This window comes from Mastigoproctus giganteus, chromosome 7 (genome assembly GCF_048544385.1).
Source record: "Mastigoproctus giganteus isolate SK-2022 chromosome 7, ASM4854438v1, whole genome shotgun sequence".
NCBI lineage: Eukaryota > Metazoa > Arthropoda > Arachnida > Uropygi > Thelyphonidae > Mastigoproctus > Mastigoproctus giganteus.
This window is the reverse complement of record NC_143581.1, coordinates 143,453,172-143,472,502: the sequence shown is the minus strand read 5'-3', so window position 1 is coordinate 143,472,502 and position 19,331 is coordinate 143,453,172. Positions and strand designations below refer to the sequence as shown.

The 19,331-nt window shown below is 37.9% G+C and overlaps 1 protein-coding gene across 1 annotated transcript in view; it reads right to left on the bottom strand.

Moving 5' to 3' along the window:
• ksh (transmembrane protein 167A-like protein ksh) overlaps positions 1-19,331 on the bottom strand; it is a 98,903-nt gene that overhangs the window by 58,754 nt on the left and 20,818 nt on the right. The window contains exon 2 of the mRNA XM_090377129.1: positions 12,869-12,978. Within this exon, the coding sequence (XP_090233255.1) occupies positions 12,869-12,978 (110 nt within the window). The remainder of the gene's footprint in view (positions 1-12,868; positions 12,979-19,331) is intronic.

The following is a 19,331-nucleotide window of genomic DNA, read 5'->3' as shown; positions in this document are numbered from 1 at the left end:
CTTCCATCCCTTGTCATGGAGGTTGATAGCCTAAATAGGTTTAAGGCTCAGCTGGGCAGATATTTTTGAACGAACAGAGGGATGAAGTGGAAGTGGTTTTTTTTTTTTTTTTTTGGCTGATGCTGCATAAGCTTGCTTTCTTGCATCAAATGCCTCTACTAATGCTAATGAGCAGTGTCCATTAATTACCACAACCATCCCTTTATCCATAGCAACAATTTGCCACCAATGCCACACTGCTCCAATTTGTGCAGCAGTCTCCATGTGCAACAGTATCAAAAGCCTTTCTAAGATACAAATATATAATATCAAAGTTATTCCCTGCATCCAATTCTTTTGTAACTACATCATAGTATCCAATCAAATTGGTCAGGCAAGACCTTCCCTTAACAAAACCATGCTGTGTCTGAGCTATAACTGAATTCTTGTCAAGATGATCCTGCAGTGCTTCTTTAACCAGTGCTTCCATTAATTATCCTGGAACAGAAGTTAAACTCACAGGACTATAATTACTTGTGTCAACCTTTGATCCTCCTTTGTGAATTGGGGTTACATTTGCACATCTCCAGTCTGTGGGTACCTCCCCTGAATCCAAGGAAGCTCTCATAATTATGGCTAACGGGTTGCTTACTTCCTTTGCTGCCTCCTTTAATATAACTGGATAGATCCCATCCACCCTAGGTGCCTTTCTTCTACATATTTTCAACAATTTCTCCTCCACTTTACTCTCAATTATAACAAAATCATCTAGCTCACTGCCAGTGTTTACTTCATCTATGGTATTCCCCTTCCTGAATAACTCCTCATGTGTGAATTTAGATGCAAAATATTGATTTAATTTGTTAGCTACCTGAGCAGGATCATGAACAGTTGAACAATCAATATCAAGTGGACCAATCTGATTCATCCCCTTCCTTCTAGAGTTTACATAAGTAAAGAACTCCTTGCTGTTTTTCTTTGCATCCCTTGCCAAAGATTTCTCATAATCTGCCTTCGCCAGCCTAACCTCCTTTGTAACTTGGTTACAGATCAACTTATATCTATCATAGGCTTCTGTGCCACATGTTAATTTATATGTATCCCATGCATTTTTCTTCTCTGCCATATGTTTCATTAGTTCATCTAACATCCATTTAGGCCTGAACCTTGAACAATATTTCTTAGTTGGTATGTAAAGCCTAGTAGCTTCCAAGATAAGTTCTTTGAATGCTTCCCATTTTGAATTTGCTGTTGGTAACATCAGCAGTTGGTCCCACTGTATAGAATTTAAATACTGTCTCAGACCATCATAGTCGCTTTTATGAAAGCAATAACCCTTCCCTTTACCCCTGATGGTAGCTACCTCCTTGAGTAAATCTCACTTTAGCACACTGTGATCACTGCCACCTAGTGGTTCCTGTATCTGCAGATTCTTAATGCATGAAGAATCACTACTGATAATCAAATCAAGATTATTGCTCCCTCTAGTTGCCTCCCGAACATGCTGATTTAGAAAACAATCATCGAATAAATCCACAAAAGCCTTGCTAGTGTGTGAGTGACCAACCCACAAATTCCAGTCAATATCTGGGAAATTAAAATCCCCCATTATAAGACTTTCTGATTTACTGGCCCACTCTATTTCCCTGTACAGTTTCTTATTATATTCATCAGAGTCATTAGGCCTATAGCACACTCCTACTCTCAATTTTGATCTCCCAATGCTTATGTCACACCAAACTGACTCGATACTGCACTGTCCCGTGATGTCAACTGGCTTCACTTCCTTGGATTTTATGTGTTTCTTAACTAATAGCTAGTATGAATCAGAGCTGTACTACTCAATATGTTCTATGTTGAAAATAATATTAGTAAAATAATAAGAGGAGTTTACCTCAATATAGTGCGTAGAACACTTCCGTATGATAACCTCCAGAAATTAAAACGGAAAAAACGAAAAATATCGACAACTTACCGCTACATTAGAGTAAAATATAGATAATTAAATAATCAATTTAACACAATTCAAATCAATTTAAAACAATTAAAAAATCAAATTGACGCAATTAAAAGAATCTAACGAAAATATTCAAAACGATTTTCCTTCCTGAAGCTGACAACGCTTTTCGACGGTATGTCGTGATCACAGGAATGAAAATTACCGAATCGGGTTAAACCTGATACTTAAATAGAGATTATTTGTCTTCGCGCATGCACGTAAAGGTCCACGCATTGGAGATCAAATATGACCGCCGAACATTAACCGAATTCTCGTGTAATTTAATTTCAACGGTTTCTGCAATTAATAGTCGCGTATAATTACGTTGAACGTTAAGTATTTTGGCCTCGTTAAATAAAAAAGTATGTTTTTCGTTAATGGCATGAAAGGCTAATTCTGACGCTGCTGAACGAGAAGCACGAACTGAGGCTTCATGTTGATTTACACGAATATTAAGAGAAAATCGGGTCGAACCTTGATAAGACGAGTCGCAATCACCGCAAGAAATGTTGTATACCAGTTCATTAATTTGTGTTGCGAACGCTGAAAGAACCGAGTGATTGTTCAGTATAGTGTGTAACTTCCGTATTGGTCTAGCTACAAAAGATAATCGATCTTTTGTAGGTGAACGAGTGATAGCTATTATACTGTAGAAGCATACCAGTGTTTTAAAGATCGATTATCTTTAATCAATTTCTTAATGCTTATAAATATTCAATGACGGATTCTGCTTTGGACTCAGAAATACAAATATTAACTAGCAGATTCTTAAACAGGGGTTATTCCATTACCACAATAAACCGAATTAGGGTACAAGCTAAGGATAGGATACAAAATACTACACCGATCAACAATAGTAATATCAAAAAATACTTTATTTCTGTCCCATATGTTGAACAGTGGCACAAACAGCTTAACAGATTCTTTAAAGATACCGAATTTAAAACTGTAGCTAGACCAATACGGAAGTTACACACTATACTGAACAATCGCTCGGTTCTTTCAGCGTTCGCAACACAAATTAATGAACTGGTATACAACATTTCTTGCGGTGATTGCGACTCGTCTTATCAAGGTTCGACCCGATTTTCTCTTAATATTCGTGTAAATCAACATGAAGCCTCAGTTCGTGCTTCTCGTTCAGCAGCGTCAGAATTAGCCTTTCATGCCATTAACGAAAAACATACTTTTTTATTTAACGAGGCCAAAATACTTAACGTTCAACGTAATTATACGCGACTATTAATTGCAGAAACTGTTGAAATTAAATTACACGAGAATTCGGTTAATGTTCGGTGGCCATATTTGATCTCCGTTGCGTGGACCTTTACGCGGCGCATGCGCGAAGACAAGTAATCTCTATTTAAGTATCAGGTTTAAATCGATTCGGTAATTTTCATTCCTGTGATCACGACATACGGTCGAAAAGCGTTGTCAGCTTCAGGAAGGAAAATCGTTTTGAATATTTTCGTTAGATTCTTTTAATTGCGTTAATTTGATTTTTTAATTGTTTTAAATTGATTATTTAATTATTTATATTTTACTCTAATGTACCGGTAAGTTGTCGATTTTTTTCGTTTTTTCCGTTTTAATTTCTGGAGGGTATCATACGGAAGTGTTCTACGCACTATATTGAGGTAAACTCGTCTTATGATTTTACTAATACTTAACTAATAGCATAACCCCTCCCTTCCTATCCTGTCTATCCTTTCTGTAGACGTTGTACTCCCCAAAATTCCAGTTCTGCATTACTTATATCTGTGTGACACCACGTCTCTGATATTCCAACAACATCCGCCTTTGATGCTTTGAGCAATACCTCATATTCATCAAATTTATTTACCAAACTCCTAGCATTGGTGTACACGCAAATATACATGCACCTGTTCTTTTTCTTAGCTACCCTAACACAACCCATGTGTTTACTTGTACCCCAATGACTCCCAGCAGTCTCTGAAATATCCTGCATCTTGTTTTCCAAGCTGCTGCTCATTCCAATAGAAGCAGTGCAAGAATCACTTTCACCTCTGCCAGTAGCTACTGTTAATCTATTAGTCCTTGTATCCCTCCAATCTAGCAGTTTACCGACCCACCTAACACTTTATTCTTATACAGATATATAATAATAACTTTATTTATCATAAATTTGCTATACATAGAAACAAATAATTTGAAATTATGTACACAATTATATATGCTAATCATATCGAACATAAGTAATGTTCTATAACAAAATTCATTGTGATTCTATCGGTATATTTTTTAAGAAAATAAACGCATATTACTTGATACCTTCTGAACGTTGCATACTGACTATGATGATCAACATACAGATCGGCAACCAGAGTAAGGGACACGAAAGGTAAAAACTGGGAAGAATTGCAGACATTTTCAACCCAAACTGGACAATTTCTCAACATTGAGAAACTGTCAAGTTAGGATTATTATGTAAATGTCAGTACTTTAGCATTAGCATTAGTAGAGGCATTTGATGCAAGAAAGCAAGCTTATGCAGCATCAGCCAAAAAAAAAAAAACCCACTTCCACTTCACCCCTCTGTTCGTTCAAAATACCTGTCCAGCTGAGCCTAAAACTTATTTAGGCTATCAACCTCCACCACAAGGGATGGAAGTCTGTTCCACCAATCAACCACCCGCTGGCTAAAGGCAAATTTCCGCACGTCTATCCTACATCTGTCTTTCCTCAATTTGAATTTATGCCCTCTCAGGTGATTATTCTGAGCTACAGGAAGAATCCCATCAGCATTGAGCATGCTTAAACCATTCAAGGCTTTATACACCTCTATCAGATCACCTCGCTGGTGCCTAGTCTCCAGACACTGTAATTTGCAAAACTTAAGCCTTTCTTCGTAAGAGCACACCTTTGTTCCATTCACTAATCTTGTTCCCCTTCTCTGTACTCGTTCCAGCAGCTCTACATCCTTCTTGAAATGAGGCCTCCAGACCTGTATACAGTACTCTACGTGTGGCCTGACCATTGCCTTATACAATGGAATAATCACCTCCTTATCCCTGCTGGAAAAATTCCTGTATATCTTTGACAATACTCCATGAGCTACTCTTGCAGCCCGTCTGCACTGCTCAGAGAACTTCATATCTGCCTGCACAACCACCCCCAAGTCCCTTTAATTCTCTACCACTGTCAGTGTAGTACCACAGAGTTGATACGTTGCTCTGGGGTTGCTGTTTCCCATGTGTAGTACTTTACATTTGTCAATGTTAAACTTCATTTGCCACCTCTCAGCCCATCTGCTCAACCTTTCCAGATCCTGTTGCAGCAGCATAGTGTCAGTAGTGTCCTTGACAACCCTGCCAACCTTTGTATCGTTTGCAAACTTGGACATTAAGCTTGATATACCATCATCAATATCATTTATAAATACAGAAAACAATAATGGACCCAACACTGAGCCCTGAGGGACTCCACTAATAACATTAGTCCACGATGAGCAGTGTCCATTGATTACCACCCTCTGTCTTTTCCCCCTCAACCACCCCTTTATCCATAGCAGCAATTTGCCTCCAATGTCACACTGCTCCAATTTGTGTAGCAGTCTTCCATGTGCAACAGTATCAAAAGCCTTTCTAAGATGCAAGTATATAATATCAAAGTTATTTCCTGCATCCAGTTCTTTTGTGACTGCATCATAGTATCCAATCAAGTTGGTCAGGCAAGACTTCCCCTTAACAAAACCATGCTGTGTCTGAGCTATAACTGACGGCTTGTCTAAATGATCCTGCAGTGCTTCTTTAACCAGTGCCTCCATTAATTTTCCTGGAACAGAAGTTAAGCTCACAGGTCTATAATTACTTGTGTCAGCCTTTGATCCTCCTTTGTGAATTGGGGTCACATTTACACATTTCCGGTCTATGGGTACCTCCCCTGAGTCCAAGGAAGCTCTCATAATTATGGCTAAGGGTTTGCTTACTTCCTTTGCTGCCTCCTTTAATTTAACTGGATAGATCCCATCCACACCGGGTGCCTTTCTTGTGTTTATCTTCAACAGTTTCTCCTCCACTTTACTCCCAGTTATTTCACGATTCTGTAGCTTACTGCTAGGGTTGAATACACGTCTGGCATTCCCCTTGCTGAATAACTCCTCATGTGTGAATGTCGATGCAAAATATTCATTTAGTTTGTTAGCTACCTGAGCAGGATCATCAACAGTTGACCCATCAATATCAAGTGGACCAATCTGATTCATCCCCTTCCTTCTAGAGTTTACATAAGTAAAGAACCCTTTGCTGTTTTTCTTTGCATCCCTTGCCAAGGATTTCTCGTAATCTGCCTTCGCCTGCCTAACCTCCTTTGTATCTTGGTTACAGACCAGCTTATATCTATCATAGGCTTCTGTGTCGCATGTTAATTTATGTATGTCCCATGCATTTTTCTTCTCTGCCATATGTCTCATTAGTTCATCTGATATCCATTTTGGCCTAAACCTTGAACAATATTTCTTAGTTGGTATGTAAAGCCTAGTAGCTTCCAAGATAAGTTCTTTGAATGCTTCCCATTTTGAATTTGCTGTTGGTAACATCATCAGTTGGTCCTACTGTATAGAATTTGAATACTGTCTCAGACCATCGTAGTCGCCTTTACGAAAGCAAAAACCCTTCCCTTTACCCCCTGATGGTAGTTACCTCTTTGAGTAAATCCCACTTCAGCATACTGTGATCACTGCCACCTAGTGGTTCCTTTATCTGCAGATTCTTAAAACATGAAGAGTCACTAGTGATAATCAGATCAAGAGTATTACTCCCTCTAGTTGCCTCCCGAACATGCTGATGTAGAAAACAATCATCCAGTAAATCCACAAAAGCCTTGCTAGTGTGTGAGTGACCAACCCACAAATTCCAGTCAATATCTGGGAAATTAAAATCCCCCATTATAAGACTCTCTGATTTACTGGCCCACTTTATTTCCCTGTACAGTTTCTTATTATACTCATCAGAGTCATTAGGCCTATTGCACACTCCTACTCTCAATTTTGATCTCCCAATGCTTATGTCACACCAAACTGACTTGACACTGCACTGTCCAGCGATGTCGACTCGCTTCACTTCCTTGGATTTTATGTGTTTCTTAACTAATAGCATAACCCCTCCTCCCTTCCTATCCTGTCTATCCTTTCTGTAGACGTACTCCCCAAATTGCAGTTCTGCATCCCTTATATCTGTGTGACACCACGTCTCTGATATCCCAACAATATCTGCCTTCGATGTTTTGAGCAATACCTCAAATTCATCAAATTTATTTACTAAACTCCTAGCATTGGTGTACACGCAAGTATACCTGCACCTGTTTCTATTCTTAGCTAGCCTAACACAACCCATGTGTTTACTTGTACCGCAATGGCTCCCAGCAGTCTCTGAAATACCATGCATCTTGTTTTTCAGGCTTCTGCTCATTCTAATAGAAGCAGTGCAAGAATCTCTTTCACCTCTGCCAGTGGCTACTGTCAATCTATTGGTCTTTGTCTTCCCCCAAGCTAGCAGTTTTCCGACCCACCTAACACTGCCTCAATAGCATCAGCAAATATTCTTACAACCTTTCTATTTAAGTGTATCCCATCCCTGTAGAAGCAATCTCTCCTGTTAACAAGTACAGTCCAGGCTGAAAAAAATTACTTATTATGCAAATCCTTATATCTACTTTAACATCATTAGTACCAACACATATAACAATATCAACTTTTGTGCCCTTAAAAGATGACAGATTCTCTACAATATCATTGACTTCAGCTCCCTAGCAGACATACCCTGGTCCTATTCCACCTATCATTTTTACCTCAAATTGGACCATGAGAAAGTTTTACAGCTGTGATGATCAAAAATGACACTCACAAAGAAGGTTGCAAACCAGCCTATGAACATGGCTCTGTAAAGAAGTGACTGTTCTGAGATGAGGAAAAAAAAAAAAAAAAAAACACTAGATAAATTAATTTTCTCTGTTAAAAAAAATTTATATTACATGGTAACCCTTGTATAACATGGTAGTTAGGTTCCTATAAAATCTCATGTAGTGTGAAACCGTGGACTAAGAACCATTACAAAAAGGGGAGGGGGGGGGGCTACATTCCAAAAGCTAACAAAAATACACCATTTTTCTGTGTCATTGGCATTGAAAACTTCATGCGGTATGCTGTTATGTTACTGTTATGTTATTTGGTTTTTAGGAGCATTAGCAACTAAGGCCATACTGCAAGGGGATATGTGGTGGTCATTCCCTGACCTTTCCGTATTCTCTGTATTTGGTGGTCACGGGCTTGAACCCCGGTCTAAACAAGAAGCGTGTGCTACACACTGCTACTCCTGCCCACCTGGCTACGGAGGCACATGTGGTGTGCATCTGTGCTCTTCAATAATTTTTTGAAATTTCCCAGCATATTTCTTGGCAGGTTCATTATCAGACGATGCACTTTACGTTTGAATTATTATGTTATGTAATGAGAAACTGCTTTTAAACTGCTCAAACCAACCCTTTACTGGCACAACAAACTCGGGGTTAACGGAAGATTCCCCATTTTATTTTAAATGGTTATAAATTTTTAGTGCCTTTAGTTTAATTACATTGCCATCTAATGGAATCCATTTTTCACTGCTATCGACAATTCAAATAGTAAGTGCTATTCCATTTTTTCAATTACTGGTGCTCAAGGACGAGCTGTCATATTTGTGGTAATGAAAGATCCTGCAGTAACAGCAGTTCTAATTTTCTGTTAATTTTTCTTTATGGTCCGGATTGTTGCTTCATTTATATTCAAACGTTTTCAATGTATGATACCTTCCCCCCCCCTTTTTTTAGATGATAAAAAATTTGTATCTTTGATTCTAGAGAAATAAAGTTTCTTTTGAGTGTCACTTTTTTACTTTCCTTAGGCATAATTTATGGCTAGAAATTAGCATTAGCATGCCATATGTGCAAGAAAACAAGCCTATATAGCATTAGCAATATAATTTTTTTTTTTTTTTCATGATTTTTAAAATTTAGCACCCTTTAAAGAATGGCACCTGCACAAGGGCCTTGCTAGTCCGTGCCTTACTCCGGCATTGCTCGCAGGTGCCTAGTCCCCAGACACTGCAATTTGCGAAACTTAAGCCTTTCTTGGTAACATCAACCCTTTGTTCGACTCACCAATCTCGTTGCCCTTCTCTGTACTTATTCCAGCAGCTCTAAAACTTTCCTAAAATGAGGCCTCCAGACCTGTTTACAAATCTGGAGGTGTGACCTGACCATTGCCTTTTACAAGGGGACAATCATCCCCCCCCCCATCCTTGCTAGAAAAATTTCTGTATATCGGTCACAAGAAACCATGAGCTACTCTTGCAGCCCTTTTACACTGCTCAGAAAACTTTATATTTGACTGCTGTTGTTGTTTGTTTGTTATTTGGTTTTTGGAGCATTAGCAACTAAGGCCATATTGCTCCGGGATATGCGGTGGTCATTCCCTGACCTTTCTGCATCCTCCGTATTTGGTGGTGACGGGCTCGAACCCCGGTCTAATCAAGAAGCGTGTGCTACGCACTGCTGCTCCTTCCCACCTGGCTACGGAGGCGGCCCATATTTGAATGCAAAATTACCCCAGGTCCTTTTCATTCTCCACTACCCTGAGTGTAATTCCAACCAGTTGATACGTTACTCTTGGGTTACTGCTACCCATATGCAGTACTTTACATTTGTCAATGTTAAATTTCAGTTGCCACCTCTCAGCCCTTCTACTCAACTTTTCCAGATCCTGTTGCAGTAGCATACCATCATTACTGTCATTAACCACCCTGCCAACCTTTGTATCATCTGAAAATTTAAACATTAATGCTGATATACCTTCATCAATATCTTTGAAAATACTGAAAACAACAATGGGCCCAACATCGAATCCTGGAGGACTCCACTAATAACATTAGTCCATGAAGAGCAGTGTCCATTGATAACCACTCTGTCTTCTCCCACTCAACCATCCTTTTATCCATTGTAGCAACTTGCCCTTAATGCCATACTGCTCCAATTTGTACAGTAGTCTTCCATGTGCCACAGTATCAAAAGCTTTCCTAAAATCCAAGTATATGATATCAAAATATCAAATATCAATGCCTAGGGCTTCCAACAAAAAAAAAAAAAAACTATATATTAGGGTCACCCAGAAAGCTATTACATATACCCATGGGGGGGGGAACCTTGCTGTCTAAGCCTGAGATGGACTAACTCAGTCACAGAGTGAAAAAAGTCCATGAAAGTTCCTCGCATCATTGACGGAATTCGACGCGAGGAACTTTCGAACCTGGGCTTTTTCCACGGGCGTAGGGTAAATAGTGAAGATATCAATGTGTTACCCAAACAGACATAAGGCCTTTCAACATCTTAAATCCTCCCTTATGATATTTGAAGATGATTCCAACATGCACAAGAGCTCTATGGTTAGGAGAAAAATGTTGGAAAGTGCTGTTGCCTATCAAGAAACCCTCCATGAAAAGAGAAAGTAACGGTGCTTGGCCAATTGATGTTTTGTGTATTTATCAATGATATTGATGAAAGTATATCAGGCCTAATGTCAAAGTTTACAGATGATACAAAAGTTGGCAGGGTTGTTAATGACAGTAAAGACAGTATGCTACTGCAACAGGATCTGGAAAAGTTAGGCAGATGGGCTGAGAGGTGGCAATTGAAGTTTGACATTAACAAATGTCAAGTACTCCATATGGGTAGCAGTACCCCAAGAGAAACATACCAACTGTGTGGTACTACGCTCAGGGAGGTGTAGAATTATAAAGACCTGGGGATAATTGTGCAGTCGGATGTGAAGTTCACTGAGCAGTGCAGACAGGCTGCCGGAGTGGGTCATCGAGTTTTGCTAGCAGAGACGGGGAAGTGATTGTCCCTTTGTATAGGACAATGGTCGGGCCACACCTTGAATGCTGTAAACAGGTCTGGGGGCCCCATTTTGGTAGGGGGTGTGGAATTGCTGGAGCGAGTACAGGGAGAGGTGGTAGGATTGGTGAGAGGAACGAAGGGGTACGCTTGGGAAGAAATGCTTAAGTTCTGCAAGTTGCAGCAGCTGGAGACTGGGCACCTGCAAGGTGATCTGGTCGAGGTGTGTAGGGCCTTGAATGGTTTGAGCGGGCTCAATGCTGATGGGATGCTTCCGCTTGCTTATATTAAGAACCTGAGGGGGCATAGATTCAAATTGAGGAAAGACAGTTGTAGAATAGATGTGCGGGCAGAAGTTTGCCTTTAGCCAGTGGGTAGTTGATTGCTGGAACAGACTTCCATCTGTTGTTGTGGAAGTTGATAGCTTAAATATATTTAAGGCTGAACTAGACAAACATTTGAAGTGACTGGATGGGTGAAATGGAAAGTTTTTTTTTTTTTTTTTGGCTGATGCTGTATAAGCTTGCTTTCTTGTATCATATGCCTCAACTAATGCTAAGTTGCTTCTTACATCATTTGCCAAAAATAATACAAATGTGGATAAGAGTGAAAAGCTCCAGTTTCATTAAAAACAATAATAAATTGAATACTCTTGTCCATGACCTGGATCCTCTGTGGGTGCTTAACAAGCACAATACATTGCCATGTGTTATTCATTTGGAGAGGTCAAGGTTTAATTCCCATCAATGACTGGAGGAATTTTTAAAGCTCTCTTCAGTAGAAGCAACGGTTACTTAATCTTAGGAAGAAGTAGGGTTCTTTTTCAACACAAAATAACTCATAGTTATTTTGTATTGGAAATAGCCATTTTGTATGCAGGCTGACTTTTGCAAACTAAGATTTAAAGCCTATAATATGACTTACTGCATATCATTACTTCTCTCTGATATTTCTTTAACACTAAGTATAAATAATTATTTGTATTTTGTAATAATTTTTTTCCATTGCAGGCTTTTGTTGCATGGCCAAAAAAAAAAAAAAATTAATAATAATAATAATAAACTAGGGGCTTCACCCCCTGCTCACTGTGCTCACTTCTTTGGATAAAAAAAAATACAGCAGGTTTCAACACTGTGTCTCTCTCTTCGAGAGCTATGAATACATAAATATGTTACATACAGAAATCAAGAATAGTACCTTATGGTAAAGCTAGATAAACAAATGCAAGCAGTTTGTTTATCTAGCTTGATGAAGCTTGTTGAACCACAGTAAAACAAACTTCTGTTAAGTATTTTAGTATTTGTTACGTATCACCACATAATCCCCATCACTAGGAGGAAAATCATTTTAACGTATAGAAAGATGGAAATAAAAATATGTAAAAATAAATATAAAAAAATAAAGAAAAAAACATAAACCTATGTGTTTCTCTCCCACACATCCAGCTGCCCTTTGAATTTCTTCAAGCTGCCAGTCTCAGCTACCTAGGTAGTTAACTAATTCCAGTGATTAAAAACTTACTGGCTAAAGTGATTAATAACTTCCTACAATCCAGTCTAAATCTCTTTCCCTTTAATTTGGATTAGTGGCTTCTGGTTCTGGAATCATAATAGTGGAAAATTCACCTTTGTTCATTCCACTATTTCTTGCCGTAGTCTTAGAAACCTCAGTGAGGTTCCCCTTTAAGGTGGCTGGTTGCCAAGCTCTGTATCACACATATCAGAAGTATTTCCTCAAAAAAGTAGCTGCATAATAGATCTCACAAAGCGGGTTGCCCATACTGGGACCATTTAAAATTTTTTTTTTTTTTTTAGGTGAGATCTCCATCTAAGTGTTAGTATGAATCTTAAATCCAGAGGATTGGCAGCTGTGTATTATATAATATAATATAAAAGTAAATTTACTGATGTTGCTATTTCAACTCAAATAAGGAAAGGAAAGTCAACAATGTAAAGATATAGGAAAGGGAAGGCAAATACTGTTATTCAATAACAATATACTTACCCTTCTTTATTTTTATCTAAAACCTTTGGCAATAATGACTTCATGTAAGCACAAGTGCAAATCAGCAATAATATTACTGTGAGAAGACTTTGAAAATTAAACAAAGCAGACTGAAAAGTAACAAACAATGAAAACAAATAAATATAAATAACTATATGAAAATACAGTAACCAAATTTATTTTCAACTATATTTTTTGTTCAACAAATATTTTTAAAAAATCTTCCCATTTACTATAGATAAAGTCTGAGAATACCGATAATCTCAAAATTTACGAAAATTCATAAAATGACATATTGAGACTGCAGAGAGTTAATTACTATCTGGTCAAATGAAAAATCACTCAATTACTTATCTTTACTCTCATAAATCATAAAATTTCAATTATTCTTATTGGATATCGCATTCACAAAAAAAAAAAAAAAAAAAAAATATTAATAATAATGCTGATAAACCAAAGAATACTTTTTTTTTCTGTCACACATATCAAAGTAAGTGAATTTGAGAGTATTTTTTGTACTGATTTCAAATATTAAATCATTTTTTTGTCCATCACCTATAGTTTTAATGTGATTTTAGTTTATACAAATATTACAATAAACGACACTAAAATACTTTTTTTGTTTAAAGAACTTAATTGTTATCTTTAACTGAACTACAATGTAGCTCCTAGTGAGTTCCTGTTGTATTTTTCCTGTGGAAAATCCCTCCTCAGCATTCAACAGGCAACATGTTTGGACTCCACTTGCCCAGGTACCTTTTTTTGCATTGTGAAAATAGTTTGATGGAAATGCCTCTTGTGTTCATCAGTCAGAGAACCTATGCTTTCTGGGAAAAAGTCTAAATTTCAATCCAAGAAACGGACATTTGGGGATATATTATATCCAATAACTTCATAGGCCTTGAAAAGCACAGATTATTTTTTGGTAATTTTTCACCTCGAAATTTCCAAAAAAAATTTCAATAACTATTTTAAGTTTGTGCCATGTAGTTCATTCAACTTCATTTAACTATTTTTCAAAATGTTCATCTTTCATCAGTTTACTGATTTGGAGTTCCATAAATATGCTGTCTTTGATTTTGTTCTCACTGACTCAAATAAATTTCTCTTTCAGGTAAGGAAAACCTGATCGACTTTAATCCAGTGCTTTGAAAAAATTTTTCATTAAACAACCAAGTTTAATATGCAATGGTGGTAACAAAACTTTATCAGGAGTAACGAATGGTTTGTTTGCACAATTTTTATTTCCTAGAATCAGTTCTTGCTTTTGTAAAGGCAATTACAGTGTTCTCAGATTTTTTAGGTTCTATACAGTGGGACCAACTGATGACGTTACCAATAGCAAATTCTAAATGAGAAACATTCAAGGAAGTAATTTTGGAAGTTACTAGACTTTTTGTTCCAACTATGAAATACTGTTCTAGGTTTAGGCGCAAATGGATGTCAGATGAACAATTAGACTCATGATAGAGGAGAAAACGTGTACAGGCGAAGTTTTTACGGCTCCAGCAAATAGAGAAGTTTTTGCTTTTTTATTGACTTAAATTGGCATATTATTTATTTTTTTTTTTTCAGTTACTTTATATTCCTAGTAACAATACTTTAGTTTAAACTGAATTTAGATAGAGATTTTGTAGATTATTACTTAGTATTGTAAGGGTACTTAGCCGCTTTATTGACTTAAGTTTTGCAAATTATAGTGTCTGGAGACTAGGCACCTGCGAGGTGATCTGATTGAGGTATATAAAGCCTTGAATGGTTTGAGCATGCTCAATGCTGATGGGATTCTTCCTCAGAATAATCGCCTGAGAGGGCATAAATTCAAATTGAGGAAAGATGGTTGTAGCTAGATGTGCGGAAGTTTGCCTTTAGCTGGCGGGTGGTTGCTTGCTGGAACAAATTTCCATCCGTTGTAGAAGTTGATAGCTTAAATAGATTCAAGGCAGAACTTGACAAACATTTGGAGTGGGTAGATGGGTGAAATAAGGATTTTTTTTTTTCTTGGCTGATGCTGTATAAGCTTGCTTTCTTGCATCATGTGCCTTTGCTAATGATTCTAATGAAAAATGTATGGGATGCATATAAATGGTCAGGCAACACAGAAGCCTATGGTAGATACAAGCTAGTCTGTAATCAAGTCACAAAGGAGGATAGGCAAGCGAAGGCAGATTATGAAAAATATTTGGCAAAGGATGCAAAGAAAAATATCAAAGACGTCTTTACTTATATATCAAAGACATCTTTACTTATATAAACTCTAAAAGGAAGGGGATGAATCAGATTGGTCCATTTGATATTAATGGTTTGACTGTAGATGATCATTCTCAGATAGCTGCCGAACTAAAGTATTTTGCATCTACATTCACACAAGAGGAGTCATTCAAGGAGGAGAGGGCCAGATGTTTATCATATTCTAAAAGGGAGTTAAATGATTTTGCAATAACTGAGAGCAAAATAAAAGAGAAACTGTTCAAGTTAAACATAAGAAAGGCACCTGGGGTAGATGGGATCTATCCAGTTATATTAAAAGATGTGACAAAGGAAGTATGCAAAACCTTAGCCATAATTATGAGAGCATCCTTGGACTAAAGGGAAGTCCCCAGGGACTGGAGATGTGCAAATGTATCTCTAATTCACAAAGGGGAATCAAAGGGTGACAAGAGTAATCACAGACCTGTTAGTTTGACTTCTATTCCAGGCTTCTGTTTCAGGTTTGACTTCTGTTAGCTTAAATGAATTCAAGACAGAACTAGACAAACATTTGAATGAATGGATCAGTGAAATGGGAAGGTTTTTTTCTTTTTTTTTTTTTGGCTGATGCTGTGCCTCTGCTAATGCTTTTCTTTGAGACCACTGTTTTTTCTACCACAGTCTTTTAACATAATGGTTCTTCTTATCCCCAATGTCCCACTGACAAATAAATTTGGTACAGCCAAGTTGTAGGCCCAGTAAAAGAGTAATCACTTTAAGGTTGCCTCATATGCAAAGAAAACTGCTCATATTTGACACTTGTCAAGAGAGGTTTCATGTTATCAGAGGTTTCTTTCATTTGTGCAGCATGTGGGTTCTGATGGTTGTGTATTTCTGTTATGGAGCAGCACTGCTTTCATGCTAGCTTTTGAGGAATCAATGAATAATTGCCATTCAGCTGGACTGTACAGGTGTACTAGTTTCCATTCGGGAAGTTAGAATTGCTGGTTAAAACAAGTAATGCAGACATAATAGGGCTTATGGAGACGTGGTGCCACCCGGAAATTGGGGATGATGAGTTTCAGTACAGCTTGTATAATGTATTTAGGAAGGATAGGGTAGATAGAAGGGGTGGTTGGGTAATGCTTCTTATTAGAAGCAGCCTGAGTGATTGTGAAGATTATGACGAAAGCCTCTACATGCAAATTGAATGGGCAAGTAAGCGTCAATGTCTTATTTTGGGTGATTTCAATCTGCCTCTAATTGATTGGAGTAAATGGGAAGGAAACTCGACATGGGGAACAAAATTTTTAAATCAACTAGATGACTGTTATTTGTACCAACAAGTCACGGAAAGTACTAGAGAAAAGAATATCCTAAACCTCATCATCACCCATGAATCAGATGACATAACAGGGCTGACAGTAGAGAAACCAGTAGCAGGAAGTGATCACAGAGTTCGACAGTGGATGATGAAGAGAGCGGTAGCAGTAGTAAAAGGCAAAGGAATGGGTTATAATTTCAGAAAAGGAAATTACGATGCCTTAAGGTACTACATGGCCTCTATTAAGTGGATAGATATCGCACAGAGAGCGAATACAATTGAATTATGGTATACCTTTAAAACATTAATCACAGAAGCCTTGAATGCGTATTTACCATTAAAAAAATACTCCACGAGGAGGGTTACAAGTTGGATGAATAGTGAAGTTGCCACACTACTTGAGCAGAAAAAGGTGGCATGGAAGGTTACAGAGCAATAAAAAGTACTGAAACCTATAACAGCTACAAGATGATCTGTAATAGGGCCACAGAAAAGGTTCGACAGGTAAAGGCAGTTTATGAGAAAGCACTAGCAAACAGAGGGGATAAGGAATTCTTCGCATATATAAATGCCAAGAAGAGCAGAACAAACCAGATCGGACCTTTACGTATGGGAAAGGGGATAGTATTAACTACACCAGCTGCCATTGCAGATGAACTCAACAGTTATTTTGCATTGATATTTACAAATGAAAAACCTTCTGTGGCAATAGGAAATTGTGGGAGCGAAGTCGAAAATATGTAATTAATGATATTGAATTTTGCAAGATTATTTAATGAAAAAACTTTCGAGCCTACAGGCCAGTAAGGCTTAAATGTACAGAAACATTTAAAAAGTATACATAACACTTAAAGAAAAGGATCACAAACAATAAAGACTTTAACTAAGTGACAAACAGCACACAACTGAGAAAACAGTCTGCTCTGCGGAAGTATTAGCATTAGAAAAGGCACATGACGCAAGAAAGCAAGCTTATATAGCATCAGCCAAAAAAAAAAAAAAAATCCCTTGTATTTCACCCATCCACTCGCTCCAAATGTTTGTCAAGTTCTGCCTTGAATCTATTTAAGCTATCAACTTCTACAACAACAGATGGAAGTTTGTTCAAGCAAGCAACCACCCGCTGGCTAAAGGCAAACTTCCGCACATCTCGCCTACAACCGTCTTTCCTCAATTTGAATTTATGCCCTCTCAGCCGATTATTCTGAGCAAGAGGAAGAATCCCATCAGCATTGAGCATGCTCAAACCATTTAAAGCTTTATACACCTCAATCAGATCACCTCACAGGTGCCTAGTCTCCAGACACTGTAATTTGCAAAACTTAAGCCTTTCTTCGTAAGAGCAACCCTTTGTTCCATTCACAAATCTTATTGCGCTTCTTTGTACTCATTCGAACAGCTCTACATCCTTCTTAAAATGAGGCGTCCAGACCTGTATACAGTACTCAAGGTGTGGTCTAACCATTGCCTTATACAAGGGGTTAATCACCTCCTTATCCCTGCTAGAAAAATTCCTGTATATCATTGACAAGACACCATGAGCTACTCTTGCAGACTGTCTGCACTGCTCAGAAAACTTCATATCTGCCTGCACAATTACCCCCAGGTCCTTTTCTTTCTTTACCACTGTCAGTGTGGTACCACAGAGTTGATACGTTACTCTGGGATTACTGCTTCCCATATGTAGTACTTTACATTTGTCAATGTTAAACTTCATTTGCCACCTGTTGTTGTTGTGGTGTTTTCTGGCGCAAGGGCTACTTAGGCCATATTGCGCCTCCCAAATTAATTGAGTTCCTTATGATAACTGCACGGTGAGCAGTTAGAAACGGCCATACATTATTTGTTTTACATAGAAAAAGAATTCAGAGAGATTTGCTTGTTTAACTATTATGCTATTCAGAGAGAGAGAGGTTGCTGTAGATCTGAAATGAAACTAAAAGACATTCGTCAGGCATTGCTGAACAAGTTATATTCAAGGAGTATATGTTTTACTGTACGTGGTTGCGAGCAGTGTACACACTGCGGAGGATTGTTTCCTGTAAGCAGATAGAGATGTGTGAGGTGAGTGTGACCTATATGAGTTCTGGCTAAGATTACTTCTTCTTTTCTATTTTTACGAAGGCTAGAAGTCCATAATTGTGGTTCAGGTTTTATTTGGAATAGCTTGTTATTTGTTTGCATTTTCCACAGAAGTGTCCATTGTTCCTTAGATGTTCTTCATATATTATGTCTATAATCAGGATATGGGACTAGGTCATTTGTTGAGGATACTTAGCAACACTGTCTGCACATTTGTTTCCTGGAATACCACTGTGGCCAGGGATCCATGAAAAGATAAGTTTTCTGATGCTCATGAAGATACATCAGCTTATGTTTTATGAGCTTTAATAAAGGATTTTTAGGTGGGGAAGTCCTTTTCAAAGCTAAAAGAGCACTCTGTGAATCAGTATATATTATACTTTTATTTACTGACATTAACGAGATGTTTCCAGAGCAAGCTTAATGGCATGGAGCTCAGCAGTATAACTGCTGCATTCGGTTGGAAGTGAAATAGAAACAGTTGTATTAGGGAAAATAGCAGCTGCACCCACTCGATTGTCAGACTTTGTACCATCAGTATAGATCTTGGTAAAGTGTGGGTACTTTTGTTGAGTGAGCAAAATGTAGTTGTGGATGTTAATATTTGCTATAGACCCTTTACCCCATTGCTCAAAGTATTCATCAGAAGAAAGTCCACAGGGGATCTGGATCTTTTGTTTCTCTGATGATATTATCAAGCTGAATATTCCAGCTTTTTGTTAGATTCTGCAGTTTGATACCAGAAGGTGAATTGTTCTAGGTTTATTTGCATAATGGGTTTTCAGTTGAGGATTATGCAACAATGGCCAAACCGAATGAGAAGGCAGGCTTTTAATTTTAGCTGAGTGGTTCATCAGCAACATCTTT